This window comes from Nylanderia fulva, unplaced genomic scaffold (assembly GCF_048542155.1).
Source record: "Nylanderia fulva isolate GAGA-0341 unplaced genomic scaffold, ASM4854215v1 Scaffold8, whole genome shotgun sequence".
Lineage (NCBI taxonomy): Eukaryota > Metazoa > Arthropoda > Insecta > Hymenoptera > Formicidae > Nylanderia > Nylanderia fulva.
The window spans coordinates 4,455,650-4,475,734 of NW_028190916.1; the positions used below are offsets into that span (position 1 = coordinate 4,455,650).

Consider the following 20,085-nt stretch of genomic DNA (forward strand, 5'->3'; position numbering starts at 1 on the left):
AATTTTATTAAAAAATGAACAGCCGATTACCTTCCGGCCTAGGCGTTTAACGTATGCCGATAAAGAAAAGTTGCAAGTAATATTAGACGACTTATTGAAAACAGGTACAATTAGGCAGAGTAATTCACCCTACGCTAGCCCAATCGTTCTCGTGCGGAAGAAAAATGGCGAGTCACGACTGTGTGTCGACTTCCGTGAAATAAATAAGATTACTGTGAAAGACAATTTTCCCACACTGTTGATAGATGATCATATTGATCGGTTAAAAGGAAAAAAATATTTTAGTAGTCTCGACTTAAGGAACGGATTTTATCATATTAAGATGTCTGAGTGTTCGGTAAAATACACCTCGTTTGTGACGCCTATCGGACAATTTGAATTCCTACGAATGCCGTTCGGGTTGACTAATGCTCCACGAGTGTTCCAGAGATTCGTCAACAAAGTCTTTGATAAACTCATTCGAGAGAGTAGTATCTTGTTATATCTAGATGATATTTTGATAGCGACTGAAAGTATAGAGGAACACCTAAATATTTTGAAAGATGTATTTGAAATAGCGCGACGATACCGGTTGCAGTTTAGACTCGATAAATGTTTCTTTGTTCGAACGGAAATTGTATATCTTGGATATATTTACTTAATACGTTTTGTTCCTATACGTACGACCGAGACGGTCGTAATGTCAGGCTGGCCGACTGTAGGCGAATTATTATTCTACCGATATTCATTTATATACACGCGTGAGCGGCGAATTACGTTTCCTCTCCCCCCCTGGCGGCGCTGCGTAAGAAAGAAGGGAGAAGGTTAAGAAGGTCAGTCCCCCGCGGAAAGGGAGAGCGGTTGGACAGATATACGGCAGTGAGCCGTCTTGCGTGTCCTATCGAGTACAGTTTAACCTAATAAAGATCCTTTGTTAAGATCCACTAGAAGCCTTATTAGAATTACGCCCTGACATCATCTAAAACTATCCTGACACCACCTACAATCTAAAGATTTATTAATAATTAAATTCTCATTCCATTAGAGAAACAATATACAACGTAAAATGGAAAAGAAAACAATATAAACGATGGATGCAAAAATGTTAGATAACATGCACTTGTGCAAATGCGTGTTTGACAAAAAAATTCATGTTTAATATTTTTGTCAATATTAACGACACAACTATTTAGATTTTATATGTGAATTGAAGAAAGCTTTTCCAAAAATATGTACGTACATCTTGCAATGTAATGTTCAACATTATAGATAATGTGTCTAATATTTCTTTGTTTTTTAACATATCTTCATTTGTCTTACTCGGACATGAACTCATTCGTTATTTTGATGTAAAAATAAAAATATAATTTTTATCTAAGAGCAACACACGAAAAAGAATTTCTCTGAAAATTTTAGTTAGATATAATGTTTGTTGCTTTATAATATTGAAATGTGTTACTTTTTTACAATTATTTTGGAATTATATTTTATAAATACTTTATTAAGAACAAAATAGTATTTAATAATACTATTTAATAATATCAACGTTACAAAAAAATAAGATTAATTTAAACTTACGCACTTGCAATTATATATATAATTTCAGTACAAATATATACGAAAAGTTCTATTGAGCTTATAAGTTAATAATAATATAAGAAATTGTTTAAAAACCCCCTTTTCCTGTCGGTTTTATGTTATACACAATGATTTAGTGCCTGTATCCTATATGTCTCTGCTAGTTTATTTCATGAATATAAATCTCGAAAGTGCTATTTACGTATTCTTCGCGGACTATTTCAAAATTCCGATACGACATTGCAAGGCGTTTATACGCCACGAAGAAGCATGTGACGTAAAATGTTCTGATTTAAATTTTCTCATTCGCCACAACCTAGAGAGATGTAACTTTATGCCTTTTTATCATACATTTTTATTATGCGTGTGAAGGTGCAAAGAAGTGTCGCTAATATAATCATTTTACAAGAAAATATTCATTTTTTTATGTTTGCAATAAATGTATATAACATTTCATTTATATAAAATGTTTACATTGGGAGAAATAAAAACCGTATCACGTTTAAAAAAAATAAATGTCGATAGGTATCGAATATTTTCTAATAATATTTGCAATAAAATATTTTTCTCGTATTATTTTCTCTCTCTCGCTCTCTCTCTCTTTCTCTTTCGAGATATATACAGCTAGGCTTCTCGATATTTACATATCGGCGAATGCAGCAAGAAAAGGTTTGTCGTTTAATCCCCATGGTAATTAGCCTTTATAGCCACTAATTACGGTTAATGAAATCTTATCTGCAGTCAGGACGCTCTTCCAAGAACTGTTTCACGCGCCATGTACTAATTGCACCGCCAAGAACTTTTTTGTCAGGTCAACGAGGTTAAATTTCCTTTGAGGATGCATCCAGTGTTCCATAGCTCTTATGCGTTTTAGCTGCATGTCATCTTATCTCGAGAGCGATACTCTCGAGGAGGCTATATATGCACGCTGTTGATGTTTTACACTCCGTTTTGTACTCCAAGCAGGTTCGCGCGCCTTAAAACCAGTAGCCCGTAACGGATTACGACGTGTCGCGATTTAACGTTTTCCGCACTTTTATTTCCCACTGAAAGTCCATCTATCGCATTCGTGACCGGACTCGAAGATGTGCCGTTGATCTTCAATCTTTCCGCCAATTTAGAAAAAGAAAAAGAAATCAAAACACGATCGAGAGGAACTAATTTCCGCGGAAACTTCGTGAAAGCTTCTTTAATATAATTGCGTTGAAACACGACGAATTCGGTGCATTTATCGATGGAATTACGGTATGTGTAATTTCTTCTGTGGAGAAAAAATGTTTGAGTGGCGGTAAACGACTGATATACCCCAACTGCGTGAGGATCATCCAAACTTTAACTCTTACTTACATTAGCCGCGAATTCCTCCAAGTAAATTATTCTCCGACGTCATTTATATATATATATATTTTCTACTTGAAATAAATTACCCCGTCGGGAATTCATCGTGGACTTCTTAATTGAGGAACGTGGTTTAGCGGAAAATTCAAGTTTAAAATTTGAAATGAAATCTGATTGAAAAAAAGGATCATCGCCTTTCGCGCAATATTGCATTGAATTTCTCTGATTCGTTTAACCGAAGGAGTAAAATCGATAATAACGTTTTTCGACTTAAAAACGCGCTTTCGATATAACGATATGCACTCACGTATCAAATATGTCAATACTAGTCGTCTCAAATATTGTACGTCGATTATCTATGAAAAAAAGTATTATTGAAAGTGTACTATTGTAAAAATGCAGAATAAAAAAATGACATTTTTATACTACAATGTTATTGATCCATATTTCAGATGAGAGAAATAATATCAAAAAATATGTTAACAGTTAAGATAACATTTTCATCGATACGCAACAATAAAAATGAAAAACTTTCTCTTGCGTAATACATATAAGATAACAGATGTACGATATACTCGATATGATGTTTATTTGATTTGCTATATATTATTGGACGCAGATTGATTTTACATTTCGGGAGATATTTGACATTTTTTAGCAAAACATAAAATCCCACTTTTTGCTCGCAAAAGTCCCGAAAGGAGATCGTATCTTTCCACTTTGCGATATTACGTTACGACTAAGAAGTTTCGGATAAAATCAATGTTAAGCTAAAGTCGACATGAAACGAATGATCGAAGTAAAGTTTGTCTTTATCTTACTCGAAACAATTAGCATTGACACTTGATTTCTCTAAGAGCCAAGTTTACCGTAGATTATCGTTTCTTAGAAACAAAGGTAGATTGATGTTAAAACGTCGTACGCTTAAGATTCCTCTTTAGTTAAGACTCGAGAAAATTTGTCAGCTATTTTCGCTTATTTTCGGCAGTACTATTTTTATACGCGATCTCGAGATAAGACCTAAATTTATGCGAGGCACGTAAGACACGTAAAATCCGCATCTCCTCCGCGATTCGTGCGCGGCTCAATTTTTAATAATCGATCGATAAAATTAGAGATTTAACGTCGGTCGTTTCGGAAGGATTTCCATCACACAGATTACGGAGCGTGATCGACACAGAAGTACGATTAAAGCCGGTAAGCTCTCTCTCTCTCTCTCTCTCTCTCTCTCTCTCTCCCTCTCTCGGTGTAGAAAAGCGTTTTATTTCCGCGGGCAGAAATTGCACGATATTGCCTCGATGCGCCAGCGGAACAGAACTCGACGAAGTACAAGTTATTAAGCGATCTCGACGATGTTATTTCGTGATGACCCTAGAACTCATAAAACGGATCTACTTCGTCGCGCTTCCTTCGGTGTATCACGGCTCCGCGTTTTCAGTTACGTAAGTTTACTTCCACGTTATCAGGTAAAGTCATTCCAGCTGCGCTTGCCGTCAAAAACATGAATAAAACTCGCGATTGCACGCGAAGAAATATGTGTCTAGGAATAGCGCATTATTTATATTAGTCGTTTTATTAACAAAACGAACAGGAGTTTTGTAATTGAAATAAATTTCGTACAAGTTAGTGTCGTGATTTATTTCTCTCTTCTTTCATAAAAGCAGATCTCGAATCGAATATAAGAAAATAAAAACGAAAACAACCATCTAAGAGAAAAAAATCGAGGTCACATACATTTTTTGTGATAAAAAAATCAAAAATCTCGCGATTGCACGCGAGGAAATACGTGTCTATAGGAATAGCGCATTATTTATTAGTCGTTTCATTAACAAAGACGGACAGGAATTTTATAATTGGCGCAAATTTCGTATAAGTTATAGTATCGTGATTTGTTTTTCTCTCCTTTCATAAAAGCAAATCTCGAATTGAATATAAAAAAATAAAAACGGGACAACCATCTAGAAGAAAAAAAATCGAGGTCACATACATTTTTTTTTGTAATAAAAAAAAATCAAATGTCTGCGTTCTCCTTTAATATTGATCGTAAATGTATCCGACATGGCATTTTGAAAAACTTTGAGCGTTTCTTGCGACCCTTTTTGAAGACCTTTCGCGCTGCTATTGCGTCAAGCTTTTTTTACGATCGTAAATCCGTGGTCCCATTCTTTTCTCTGCGTTTATTTCTTGACTGAGGACGGAAATCCTTACGTTTCTCTCAAAAACACAGATCGTAAAATCCGCTGCGTCATCAGACACATTGCACGCTATTTTTATCTTTTTTTTACAATCACGATATGCAACGCTTAGCTTTGCAATTTCATTCAATACACACACATAGAGAGAGAGAGAGAAGATACATCTATATTTTGTCTCTCACTCGAACTTATTAAACATATCCTCAGTCTCATTATGCCTTAATCCTAGGTCCTAGATTCCACAGGGCTCGAGCAAGAAAATGCAACGCTCGCACAAGTTCCGCAGACGCATCCATCCACGATCTTATTTAGGGATGATTGAAAAGCTCGCTATACATACAAGTATACCTCGCCGCAACGCTTTTTATTATTCCACAGCGTGTGAGGCGAAGCTAAGGGCGTGTCGCTCTATTTGCATTCTCATTACCATCGGCGGTTCTTATTTAAATAGGTGAACAACTGCAAAGCACTCCGGTGGTCGTGGAGCTCGTTAGGCGTCCTCTCCTAAGTGGGTGAGAGAGAGAAGCGTGTGCATAGGTACATCCGTTGCAACCACGGTCCTCCTTCCCTTTAAGACGTAGCCGAGAAGAGAAACAGAGAGCGAGCGAGAGGAAAAGAGTCGGTTGACTGCAATTTCGCGCGAGGAGACGCGAATTCTCGTTGCCCTCTCGACCTCTCGGGATGGAGGAGAAGGCGGAGGGAAATCTTTTAAATTCAACGCGGTACGCTTCATTAGTGGCCGCGGTTTGCTCGGCGGCCGCAACGATTTAATCCGGGCTTGCGCGCGGCGTCAAGCCGCGCTCGCGCCGTCCCGAGCGAAATTGAATTTCGCTGCGGCGGTAATGGATCAGAACGTTCCGGCCTGGGGAAACGTTAGGCCGCGCCGGAAACGCCAGGTCGACTCGTTGTGTATCTCCTCCCGGATGCGGAATCTGTTCGAGCGTATACACATATATACATATAAGGCCGACTCGACGCAACGCAACGCGAAACGCTCCGGGAAACGACGTCGGAAGAGGCAGGAATATGCGTATATATATATATATATATATATATATATGTATATTTAGCATAGCGTGCGAACGACGCGCGTAATCGAGAATCTTCTCGGGGAAAACTTGGAGAGCAGCGCGAAAAGTCTCCAAGATAAATCCCGTAACTTTTGCGAAAACTTTGCGAATTTAATTTGAAATTTATAATTATTCCAGCACGAATATGAACTGGTGGAAACTCTTATTCAAATTTTATCCCCCTTCCTTTCTACACACCTTATGTATATGTATATATTCTTACAGTCTGTTATATATTTTATTATATAACTGTTAACATTTAATTTATTTTATCAATAACAAGCAATTTACATCGCAATAATATTCACAATATATTTCCGCTTTATCGCCTTAGAGGTAGATTTGTAGGAAACTCGCGTAGAAAACCCGACATATATAAATATCGATTAAAATGTATAATAGAATACAAATAAAAGTTTTGATTTAAAAAGTTAAATTAAAATAAACGCAAATTTATTATTGATACATTATATTATAGATTTATTTTCTAAACGTGTATATACTATATTGATAAAGGTAATTTTTAAAATACACGCCTGACATGTGACGGAAGGAAAGTAGCTGCACAGCCAGTTTCCTCCAGTAGATTTTCAAACCTGTCGAACCATTACGTAACGCTATGCAAATATTGCGCCAAGTCCTTCGAGAGTAAAACGTCGAGTACACGAAAGATTTCTCAGTTCGGAAACAAGAGCAACGGCAGAAGCTTCTTGGAATTATAACGCGGAACAACTTTCGTGCTTGCAAACGACGAAGTTCGACCTTACGATCCGATCCAATATATTACGCAAAGATATGCGTACCCCTTTGAATTTATAATGGCACGTAAACTCACCTAGTTTTCAAATAATAGCTTGACAAGCATTTTATTTCGTTCGCGCCTCTGTTATCTCTGGCAAGTTTTTCGTAAATTAAGACACCGCGTAACGCATAATTAAACTCTGCCCTATTTTCACTGACAAAGCAAATTCAACTGCCTTTATCAACGGACTGTGTGCTACTCGCGTTACAAATTGCCGCAGGGTATAATACCTTAACTTTGAGATCTAATTCCTAAGTAATGAGATCTAATTCCTAAAGTAATTTTCATTTAAATACATCATGTAACGTTTACAACGTATGTCTAACATGCATCTGACTCGGTGAATATATATATAATTGTACGATTATACAATCAAGTAGATTGTCGGAAACGCATCACTCATCTATTTATGCGTTTCCTCTTTAAAAGTTTTATTATTTAACGCAAATGTTATATTCGATATTAACATTTCAACGTGAAAGCTTTTTCTCAACATTTGTGACATTTTACAACTCGATTGTTATTTTTTTCAACAACCAGAAACCGGAGAGCTTTATATTATTTAACTATGTAATATAAACTGTAATTAGCTTGTCATCTAATTAGTACAGAATTTAATTAACTACCTTAATTTTAAGAGAAATAATGCGTTGCATATCTGCCGTGAAAATCTGGCGAATTAATTAATGAGGATGCGAACGAGAAAATGTCTAACGATCCCGAGAACGGATGGAATTTTACAAAGGATCTAAGTAGGGAAAGCGATAAGCGGCAAACAGATTAAAAAATAAAATATCCCCCCGACATGGAGCAGTCGGCAAGTATATTGATTTTTCTACTTCGATGCAGCCAATGACCTAACGTTACCTCGCGCTGCACGACCCTAACAAAGTTATTCGAAGAATGACAGGCTGTACACGGCGTATAACACACGGAGGAAATCGACACCCATTTACCACTTCGTATTCTCGATCATGTCCCCTACATACGTGACCTTCCTCCCCTACCTACCTCGATGTCGCAGCCGAGCATCTTAAGACACCATCTGGCAACCATCCAATCCGGTCATATTTTTCCGATCTCGTAACGGGTCACGCGGGTATGCGACAGCATCCCCGAGCCTCGGAGATTTACTACGAGCATTAAATTACGACCGTCGCGGGATGATCTTCGGAATCGCGATCCCTTGAACGAGAGACATTGAGACTAGTCCAGGTTGACCAACGACCCTGTTGACTTTTTTTTTTCTAAGAACGTTTACTCGTCGGCTTTTCGGTCTCGCGGGATCTGACCTTCCCTTGCTGAAAATTGAGGTTTGCCTGAGAAGTACGTGTACTCGTATGTATATTGTACATGTGTTCGTGGTTTGTTGAAAACAGGATGATCATATTTTTTCGTGGCCGTATAAAACATACAGAATACAAGTCACGGCATTTGCACTTTGAACGAAAAAAGAGAACTAGAACTTATAATCTTTTCTTATATCATAGTTGGGATGAAAAATAAATCTCTACATCTATTTACGAACTTATTAAAGAAAACGTAACATTTTAGAAACAGAAATAAATATTTATAAATACTTGCATAATTATTAATTTGAAGATCTATATTGGTTAATATAAGAAACTACATTTAATATAAAATTTTGATAGAATTTATAATCTTTTCTTATATCATAGTTGAGATGTGAAAAATAAATCTCTACATCTATTTATATACGAACTTATTAAAGAAAACGTAACATTTTAGAAACAGAAATAAATATTTATAAATACTTGCATAATTATTAATTTGAAGATCTATATTGGTTAATATAAGAAACTACATCTAATATAAAATTTTGATTCTATTTCTTATATCTTTTTTTATCAAGTGTATTCTTGGATATTTTCCACTTCGTAAGATTATTATCGAGAACGATACACAAGATGTCCTGACGTTAAATCCAATATAGTTTAAATCTAAAGTCTGTCTTACGTCGATACAGAATCAGATTAAAATTGTACTGTCCAAACTGTCAAACGCACTTCTAGATACTCTCCCATTTATTTTCAAGAATATTACATAATACCCGTATATCAAACGACGAATCGAATTGTATATGTATATACGCAAAGAAAACCGATAACAAATTTGTTTCGCGTATATCTAATTGGAATTTCCCATGAGATCTAATGAAATTTTCCCGCATTTTTTGTTCGCAGGGTACCCGCGGCGGTGAAATCCGTGAGTGTCGGCGCGAGAAACGATGAACGAATCGGGACGAGCCGGGAACGAAGCGGCGCGATAATAATAATATGTGGACGACGCGGCCGCGGACCAGACGAAAGTGGCGACAAACGTCGACCCCGTCGTGCAGAGAACGTGACAATCGGCGGAATTGCCGTCGGGACAGTTTCCGCATCATCTACTCGGTGATATTGGCGGCCTGTATGGCGACGCAGGAAGCGAGGTGCGCCAAGTGTCCGCCACCAGACACAATACCCGGCTGCCCGTGTTACAACTTCGAGAACGGCGGTCTGTTTCTGGAGTGCGCAGGTGCTACCGAGGAGTCCCTCAGGAACGCTTTGTCCGGCGTGATACATGCCGCCGGCGAGGAAGGTAACCGTCCACGATACAACACGCAAAAAGCGAGGATCACCGGAGAACCGTGTATTCCCCTTCCGCATACATAAATAGAAACCAACTACTGTCCGTAGATTGGAGTAACGGTTTACTAGCAGAAAACAGCTGTGACTCTCTCAGAATAAAAAAGGGACAAGACTCGAGAGACCATTCAGTATTACGTGCAAATTGTCAATGAACCGAGATACATTCTTAACTTTTACTTTTTCCGTCGTCGAATCGCAATAAAAAGATAATTTAACTTGATTTTGAAAATTTAAAAGGATTATATAAATATATATTCTGGAGAGTATTTAAATTTATAATGTATATGTCTGTTGGTGGAAAAAACATTTTAATTTACCCGACAATATTAATTCTTTAAATTCTCTTCTCTATTATCGTACACATCTCACATCAATTTCTAATTTCTCTAAGTTTATAAAATTACATATTGAATCATTAATTACATATTGAAATATTAACTTATGCATAATTATTTTAATAAAGAATGATTTAATTTTCTTTTACACTCATTCGACACAAAAAGTATTTAAAAAATAAAAAAATGTAAATAACTCGCAAAACATATTAATAGCTTTACGCAAAATATCACCCGATTGTTGCAGGAGCGCTCGTTCAATCATTGAGCGTGTACGAATTGGATCGAAAAGTGGAGGAATTACGATCCGCCGCTTTCCCTGCGGGCTCGCAAATTAGGCATTTGCAAATATCGCATTCCGCGATCCGGGAAATAAGCGAGGATGCTTTCCAGCGACTGAGCAAAAGCCTGGAATCCTTGGCACTTGTATCCGGCCGACTACCTCACGTACCTCAAAAGGCTATGGCCACGTTGAGCCTACTCAAAGCGTTGGATCTGGAAGCTAACCTCGTTTACGAGCTGCCTAGCTTCAGTTTCTACGGGCTCTCGTTAATTAAACTAAACCTAAAGGGTAATCAAATCATGAAAATTTCGGAATACGCCTTTGCCGGTCTCGAGAGCACTTTAAAGGATTTAGATCTGGCGGAGAACAAGATCAGAGTGTTCCCCATGACTTCCTTAAGAAGATTAGAGCATCTCACGTCCTTGAGGCTCGCATGGAACGAGGTATCTCAACTCCCGGAGGACGGCTATTCCAGGCTAACCGCCTTAAACTTCCTCGATCTCAGCAGCAACAATTTCAAGGACATTCCGCTCAATTGCTTTCGCTGCTGTCCGTCCTTAAAGACTCTCTCCCTTTACTACAACGCGGTCGAGTCTGTCGACAAGGATGCCTTTATATCGTTAATCGATCTCGAGTCGATAGATCTCAGCCACAACAAGATCGTGTTTCTTGACGTGGCCACCTTCCGTGCCAATCAAAAGCTAAGGTCGATCGATCTCAGCCATAATCACATACACTACATCCGGGGCGTGTTCTCAAGGCTGCCCGAGCTGAAGGAGCTCTTCCTCGCGGAGAACAACATTCTCGAGATCCCAGCAGAGACGTTCGCCGGTAGCACGAGTCTCTCGGTCGTTTATCTCCAGCAGAATGCCATCAGAAGGATCGACGCGCGTGGTCTGGTGACGCTCGGTCAATTGGCGCAGCTACATCTAAGCGGAAATTACATCGAGAAAGTGCCACGTGACTTCCTCGAGCACTGCGAGAATCTGTCGACGCTCTCGTTGGACGGCAACAATATTCGCGAGCTCGAGGTAGGTACGTTCGCCAAAGCGAAGCAACTGCGCGAGTTACGGCTGCAGGATAATCAGATTACCGAGGTAAAGCGCGGCGTGTTCGCGCCGTTACCTTCGCTACTCGAACTCCATTTACAAAACAACGCCATCACGGACATGGAGACCGGCGCCCTGAGATCCTTGCACAGTCTGCAGCACGTAAATCTGCAGGGTAATCTCCTGGCAGTGCTCGGCGACGTGTTTCAAGTGTCAAATGACCTCGGTCAGAGCGAAAACAGCGGTAGCTCCTTGGTTTCCATTCAACTGGACAACAATGGACTCGGCGTTTTGCACAATGACTCGTTACGCGGCCAGGCCTCGGTCAGGATCATGTGGCTCGGACACAATAGGCTGACGCGTCTTCAAGCTCCATTATTCCGGGACCTGTTGCTGGTCGAGCGCTTGTATCTTACGAACAATTCCATCTCGCGGATCGAGGATACCGCCTTCAAGCCGATGCAGGCTCTCAAGTTCCTCGAACTCAGTATGAATCGGCTGAGTCACGTGACTGCCAAAACATTCTCGGAGCTACACGAACTCGAGGAGCTCTATCTGCAAGACAACGGTCTACGTCGCCTGGATCCTTACTCCTTGACGGCCCTTAAAAGATTGCGCGTCCTCGACCTGGCTAACAATCACCTGAACGTGCTGCACGATAAGATCTTCCAGGAGGGGCTACCGATCAGAACGCTCAATTTGAAGAACTGCACCGTCAGTGTGATCGAGAGCGGTGCCTTTCGCGGATTGAACAATCTCTACGAGTTGAATCTCGAACACAATCATTTCACTGCCACGGCGTTAGATCGCCTAGATATACCAGGATTAAGAGTTCTAAGAATCTCGTATAACAATTTCAGTCAGATCAACGCGAATTCCTTGGACGGTTTACCGTCCCTTCAGCATCTAGCGATGGAGTCGTCGCAGATATACAGAATATCAGCCGAGATATTCTCGAAGAACAAGAATCTAGGAAAGCTATTGCTCAGCAACAATCTACTCAGGGTACTGCCAGCGACATTATTCTTGGGCTTGGAAGCGCTCAAGGAGATCAAGCTCGACGGCAACAGGTTCCAGGAAATACCGTACGACGTATTTGCGAACGCCACCACGGTAGAATTTCTCTCTCTCGCCAACAACGTTCTTCTTCATGTGGATATGTCGCGGCTGAACGGATTGATCAGTCTACGCGAGCTCGATCTACGCGGTAACTATATCAAGTCTCTCAACGGCTTCGCCGCTGTCAATTTCTCTCGCTTAATATCCGTGGACCTGAGCCATAATCACTTAACGGCTCTTCCGGCAAATTTCTTCGCGCGTTCGAATATGCTGCGGAAAATCGAGTTGGCGGCTAATAAGTTTCGGCAAATACCCGCCGTAGCGCTCACGGCGCAAAATATACCCGGTCTAGCCTGGCTGAACGTCACGGCTAATCCTCTTGTGAGAATACACGAGATCAGCTCGGAGGCGAAGTATCCGGCTTTACAGGAAATTCATATCTCCGGGACAAATTTAACTATAGTTACCAGCCAGGACTTTGAGGCATTTCCCGCTTTGATGCATCTCTTCATGGGTAGCAATATGATATCCAGGGTATCGCCTAGCGCATTTCGAAATCTTCCGAATCTACTAACATTGGATCTTAGTGTTAACAAGCTGGAGCTACTACCGCAGGAAAGACTGAAAGGACTGGAACACCTCAGACTGCTGAATCTCACGCACAACCATTTGAAAGAGCTCGAGGACTTCCCGCCTGACCTGAAGGCTTTGCAAGTGCTCGATCTCTCGTACAATCAGATAAGCGGAGTGGGAAGGAGCACGTTTCAACATCTGGAGAGTCTGGCCGAGCTGCACCTCTATGGAAACTGGATATCGTCGATCTCCCCGGACGCGTTCAAGCCGCTGAAAAAGCTCAGGATTTTAGATCTAAGTAGGAACTACTTAGCGAACTTACCGCTGAATGCCTTTCGACCTCTCGAAACGCAAATACGGAGTTTGCGGGCCGAGGGTGAGTACGATTTATTACTTTATTTGCGTGCTCCGCGCGCGATTTTAATCCGTTACTTTTATGGAAATCTACCTCACTCTGACGCTTCAATTAAGAAAGATAATTACAGTAAAATTATACGCGCACAATATCTTTAAAATAAATTTTTTAAACATATTTTTCAAATATATTTTTCAAATATATCTTTAAAAAATAGAAGATAATATTTGTATTTTCTTTTATACTATAATATAATTTGTATATCTTTTTTTTGTTTCTTAGAAAACGGTAAGTATTTCCCGAGTCATTTTATCGAACAAATATTTGTATACCTTGAAATTGTTATTCGGTTATTTATCTAGAATTGGCATGAGAGAGTTTCCTTACGTTCGACAACATTGTTCGCGCATCGTACATGTGCCATTCACAGAAATCACATCGCTCTCCGTTCGATAATAGCAATCACAGCCGGTGAGATGATTGGTTGCATGCAAAATTCGTCACCGAGTATGTCTTTGCATGCGAGCGAGTTCGAGTCAGTTGAAAATAGTCGTACAGGTAGTTACACTCGCGGAACTCCTCGATGTCGAGTATATGATACGGACGTAGAACATACAAAGCCACGAAACATAGTCGCAGAGACGACTATAGCATCGCGGTGTATAATTCACCTTCTAATAAACGTCATTTAACGGTATTTATGGCAAATCTAAATGCTCGATCTTTATAAATCCTCGAGACTCTCGTGACTATCACGATACGGTAAAAACTTTTTTTTTAAATCATATTTGAATTCAACGGGTTAGTAAAAGCCAGATGCAAATAATAGTGTGTTTCAATTTCAAGCAAGAATTAATTTTCCTTGAAACTAATTAATTGTGCACACAGGGCATCAATTTTTCTTGGTACGATTATACCGAGAACTTAAATAAATCTCAATTTGCGATTTTTTTCATTTTTAATAAGCTCCTCTGTCCCATCTAGAGAAGCAAGAGAGTTTCTTCAGAAGAGATGAAGAATTTATTAAAAATTAAAAAAAAATAAAAAATCTTGAATCGAGATTATTTAATTTCTTAATATTATACCAAGAAAAATTTGTGCCTGGTGCACAGCTAATTAGTTAAAGGAGAATTATTTTCCAAAAAACTACTACAGATCATAAAAAGAAGGTCACTTATAGACATCGATATAAAAATCACTTATAAAAGTCCCAGTTCCAGTCCCTTTCTCGAGATAATTGTGATCATTATAAATTGGCGCGTATAGAAAATCCACTGCATTGCGACTGCGACTCCCAGGAGCTCTGGGAATGGCTGCGCGATCACCAGAAGCTGGTCGGCGGCAGGATGAGCCGGAATCGCGGTGGCGAACTGAGGATGAACGACGTGGACACCGGCCTGTTGAGATGCGAGCAGCCGCCGGAGCTGCGCGGACTCGTATTCCTGGATCTGGACCCACGCGCCTTCTGCACCGCGCCTTTAATATTAAAATTGGCGATCCAGGACATCCAGCCCTTCTCCGTGCTGGTGTCGTGGCAGAGCAGGAATCACTCCGGCTTGCGCGGCTATCAGGTGGCCTATCACGCCCTGGACAACGTTGACGAGGTACTAGAAAATACATACTCTCTCTCCTCTCTTCGCTCTCTCTCTCTTATTGTGTATCGCTAAAAAGCGAGCGCGAGATACAAAGCGGAAGGGGGAGGCATAAATCGAGAGCGGGGGCGCGTGTAAAGTGTAAAACGGCTTGATTCAATCGATAGTAAAAGCCTGGATGTGCTCTCTCGCGCTCTCCGCCTCCCTCGACGAGGCTCTAACTCATCCCTTGCAAAAACCTGTCGTCACATCCGACACCGTCCCGGCTGATCGATCGCGCGCGAGCGTGCAAAAAACTGGCGCGCAACGTCCTGGATTAAGTATTTTCGCCGTTTCGAAGAAAAGCGCGAATTTATTCGTTTTTCGTAATTGCCGGATAATAGCGATATACCCTCGCACGCGCGCTCGTTATTTCACGAGGAGAGATTTTTGCGTTATTTATTTCAGCGAGGGGCGATAAAAATATTCTTCGTAAAAATGGTCGAAAAAGATTAATGTAGCTTAAATGATAAATATAGAAGAAGAGAGAGATCTCTGTATATATTATATAAAAATGTCGGAATATCATTATTAATAGATCTATCAATGTAAAACTCTCACACATTTTTTGACACATCGCGCGTTTTTCATTTCCATTTAATTCCTCCATTTTATTCAAAGCTCGCGTAGAAATACCGGGCATCACCTGTACTGCCCTAAATTCCAGGTACGTGCCAAAATTCTCGAGCCCAGCGCGCGCTCGGTGAAACTGTCGAAGCTGTCGTCGAACACTCGTTACCTGATCTGCGTGTTCGGTCTCGGTAATTGGATGGCGTCCCGGACGGAGGACGGCCCGATCGAGCAGCTGAATTTCACGCAGATCGAGATACTCGCGTCGACGCCGAGCCCGCAGATGAAGGACTCCACGACCAGCCGGTGCACCGAGGTGAAGACCCTGGACGCGCCGGACGCGATAATTAGCAGCGACGGCTCGGCGATGGGCGACGTAGGTAGCGTTAGCAGCTTCCTCACGAGGCGGCTCGGCCTGATAGTCGGCTGCTGCATGGGCTTCGTCGTCTTCCTCCTATTAGTGTCCGTGCTGGGCTATCTCAAAGGTGAAGAAGCAACGAGAGGCGGTTAAGAGGGAGCAACAGCCGATCCCGCCCGAGTACATATCCTATCGGCACTTCAGCATACAGAGCGGCGAGGCCGGCCACGCGGCCGCAAGGCAGACCAGCCAGGACGGCCAGCATCCGAACTTCATCAGCAATACCACGTTGAACGTATGAGAAAAGTCGCGGAACTCCCGACTCGTGGAGGTTTCGAACGTGTGAGAGAGCGGAATCGAATTTGGATTCCGCGCGTGTTTCCCCGGTTCGAAGGGCTCCCCGACTCGCGGAAGTTTCGAGTTTACGCGCCAAATGATCTCAAACTGTCCGTGCCGAATTTTCGACACGACGACGCCAGACTGTTTTACGAATTTCAGAAACTGTTCGCGGATTTAGCGGACGTTGTGCGCTCAAGTGATACCGCACCTGAGAGGATGCGCAGGACGGTAGGAACGCGTTTCCCTTCCTCCGACCCTCTTCTCATCATCCCTCGACTCCTCCCCAGGCCGTTTTATTCCCGAGAAACATTATTACCTGACAAAATGAAGTTAACGGCAACGAAGAGAGTTGAAGCAGCGAATTCAGCAGTAGTGAATGAGCGTGTGCGTGAGAATGCGCGCGCGAATGGGATCTTTATTAAGTAAACGGAGCGTTTTATAAAACGATTTTCTACGAGTTCGAGTTTCGTTTCCAAGTAGCTTTAATCATTTCAGAGTCGAGAGACGTCATATTGGACGAGCGCGCGCAATCGGACGGATGAAATGTCTCGTGAGTGTTGTATATCAAACAGGAAATTGATTTTGATAATGTCGCAAGCGGCACGAGCACGAGTTTTCTATATCTTCTCTCGTATATGCTCTTAAAAAAAATCTTGTAAGTTTTGAACAAGACGAGATGCATTAGAGTACCCCTCTCCTCGTCGTATATCGAAAATTTAATTACAATAGCTCAGTCGAACACTATCTCGAAAATTCCGCTTTGGAAAATTTCCAATTGGCATTTTCAAAATAATACACGTATAGAATGTCAAAATCAATATACCGCGATCTCTGATGCATCAAAGCTGCGAGATGCATAAAAAGAATATATACATAAAGTATATCGATGTCAAATAAATACAAGAGACTGTCTCTCGGATACAAAGAGACGAATATCATTTTTATCTAGCGAAAAATCGGTCCAATTCACGAACGATGAACAAGTACAGTCGAAAGAGGAAACCCACCCTCTCACGCGTCTTTTGTAAAATAATGCTCCGTCTTTTTCAAGAAATATGAAATTTTCAAGAGTGTGTATGCGAAGCGCGCACGATTTCGCGTGCTCCCGAAACGATGCGACGATGTAAAACGATAGGTAGGTAGATTTTCCGTTTTCGTGTATATACATATACGTGCGTGCGTGCGCGCGCGCAACGCGCATTTGCCGAACGATTTACGACTAAACACTAGCGTTATTACACATCGTCCAGTCGCCGGATGGAGATCGGAACCGGTCGTGCGAGGGACGCGAACTGACTATTGTGTTTTCTTAATGGCTCGGCAAACCGCGCGTCGATCTCGCGAAATGGCCAGGCCATTTCGCGATAAACGCTCGCGATGACGGTACCATCAATTTCCGATTTCTGGGCTGGCGCGAAACGTCAGGAAGACGAGATGGAAAAAATTGCTCACCTCTATACGCATACATGTACGTGCGCGATCTCGATTTTGCGCGCTCCAGATTCTTCAGCGATGAGAGAGGGTAAAACGAAAAAAGGAGAAAAAGAAAATGTAAATTTTTTTTTTCAACAAAATATTTTCAACCCCTGCGGTGTGTTAGCATTTCAGCGCACAGTGTGAACCCTTTAGTTGCAGCGGATTTCGTTTAAAATTATACGATCCTTTTATAACTAATTATTCGCGATATGTAAATGAATTCTTGGCATTTTCAACGCGGAGATAAGAAATTCAGTTAAAAATACGAAGAGAGAGATACGTATTTTGTTAATGTGTCCGTAGAATATTAAGACAAAATAGGTAAGATATAAAATTATACATCGAGATTGTACCGAGATTATACGAACTTTTACCTTTTACCTTCTGGGTCAAAACTTTTGTCCCCAAATGTCTAATTATCGCTGAAGAATTATCGGCAATTTCGACGAAAGGTGACGGTCCGTTTTGACGAGGATATCGTTTAAAAATCTATAAATATACATGACGAAATACGTGACGATTGTATATATAGATACATACGTATCGGAAAACTATGTATATTCTGTGGTTCAAGGATGTCACGGATTTATTATCGTGAAAATTCTGATGATCTCTTAAATAGCGAGAAACAATAGTAGTTGAATTAGCATCGGCGCGACGATTTTTTCCCCGATTTTTTCCAAGGAGCCCCGGAAAACGAGACGGGTCCATCAGAATCTTTTATCACTGTGTATCGATAGCGACGGACGATATGACGCAAATTTCGCATTAGCGATGAATGACGCGCGGATGGAGTATTTTTTCCCTTTTTCCGGAATTCGATGTATAGACTGACACACAGATTGATACTCGCTCGATATCGCCAATAACCGATGCCGATCATTGATATCGCAATTTCGCGACAAAATATCGCGCTCACCGCAGAGGAATTTTTAATTCGAACTCGCGAGAGAGTTGGACGGAATTCAACATGACGCGTTCACAATTCGACAGGGACGACGTGATTATCGAGGCAATGCGATATCCAGCGAGCTCGTTAGGAAAAATCGTTACGAAACAACGAGCTGCGGAAAACGCGCAGCTCGACGTGTCCGATGTGATCGTTCATTATCGCATTACCGGATCGCATTCGCGGACGGCTCTGAGAAAAAGGGGCTCCGGCCAAAGCAAAAGAAAGGAAAAGCAAAGGAAAGGAAAAGAAAAAATCCACGAGAACGAGAGATCTTTCGAATCGCGGTGCGAGGTCTATGTGTATGCGTTGTCGTTACACACTGTGTACTGTAACATATACGTACGTCACTGTAATAAAAATGCAAATTCTTTTGTAATCAAGTGTTTTTCATCTCCGGCACACCTGGCGTGCGTATACGGGAACCCGATGGGACGTATTAATCCGGAGTCCCGATATCGTCCCGGTATGCGACGTGATTGAACCATAACCGGAGCACCAGAGTTTTCCTTACATCGCCGTACGTTTGCATAAGAAGGGAGAAAAGTTCTCGACGTATATAGGTCTCGTTGACCGTTATCGCGAACCTCTTTGTTCCCATTGTCACCCGATTTTACGGACACACGCAAAAGAGGGCGTATCGAATCCCCCCACGTTGGATTACGTTGCATTAGAAGTTGTACGGCTTCCAGTTGAGTGCGGTTTATATTGAAAACAGAATGGCAGAATATATTAATTTCAATCGGCGATATCGGAATTTGACGAGCTCCATCAAATTCGCAATCGCGCACGGACCCGCCGATGGATATAAATTGACAGCTTTACGGCAGACGCGGAATATACGAGGCAATCTCTATCGCTACAGGGTTGCTATCACAAAGAACGAACAGGATGAGGAATAACTTATTAACGGTAAGCTTTGTAGAATTTTTTTTTTATTGCTTTTCATATCGACTTTTTTTCGATCGACGCGTCTTCAAAGGTAACGATCGAACTGACGAATCAGCAATATAAGAATATTACGAGAATAACACAAACAAAAAAAATACTTTTTTTGAAGAGAGAAGGATTTATTTGGGTAAAACCAGGTTGAAATTGAGATTAAAATTGGAACTCAAATTGAAGATGGTCTCAATATTTCTTTCTCTTAATCATTGGTATCTCAATATAATTATGTCTCGACAGCTTTTTTGCGTTCAAGAATTTTTAATAAGGTTTTATGAAGAATAAAATTTTAATTTACCGTTTATAGACGATAAAATTAAAAACCGCATCGGACAACAAAAGTCGAATAACGCCAGGATGCCTATCGCTCGTACGTGATCTCACATGGGACGAGACCGATTTTCCAAGGATATCGCGACGCATCGCGGGATGAAACGCCGAGGCATTTCCAAGAATAAACGGAGGGGTTGCCTCCCTCGGGAGGTCGCAATTCGGAATTCGTAAAGTATGCGGCTGTGTCCTCGTTTATTTCGGCGAGCGCCCGGTCTGC

General features: G+C 41.1%; 1 protein-coding gene across 1 annotated transcript in view; it reads left to right on the forward strand.

The window, feature by feature from the left end:
- LOC114936715 (uncharacterized) overlaps nt 1–18,969 on the forward strand; it is a 98,030-nt gene extending 79,061 nt beyond the window's left edge. Inside the window, 5 exon segments of the mRNA XM_029310001.2 lie at nt 9,167–9,563; nt 10,196–13,288; nt 14,534–14,871; nt 15,566–15,949; nt 15,951–18,969. Coding sequence (XP_029165834.1) covers nt 9,260–9,563; nt 10,196–13,288; nt 14,534–14,871; nt 15,566–15,949; nt 15,951–16,127 — 4,296 coding nt within the window. The 5' untranslated portion in view covers nt 9,167–9,259 and the 3' untranslated portion in view covers nt 16,128–18,969.
- The last annotated feature ends 1,116 nt before the right edge of the window (nt 18,970–20,085 follow it).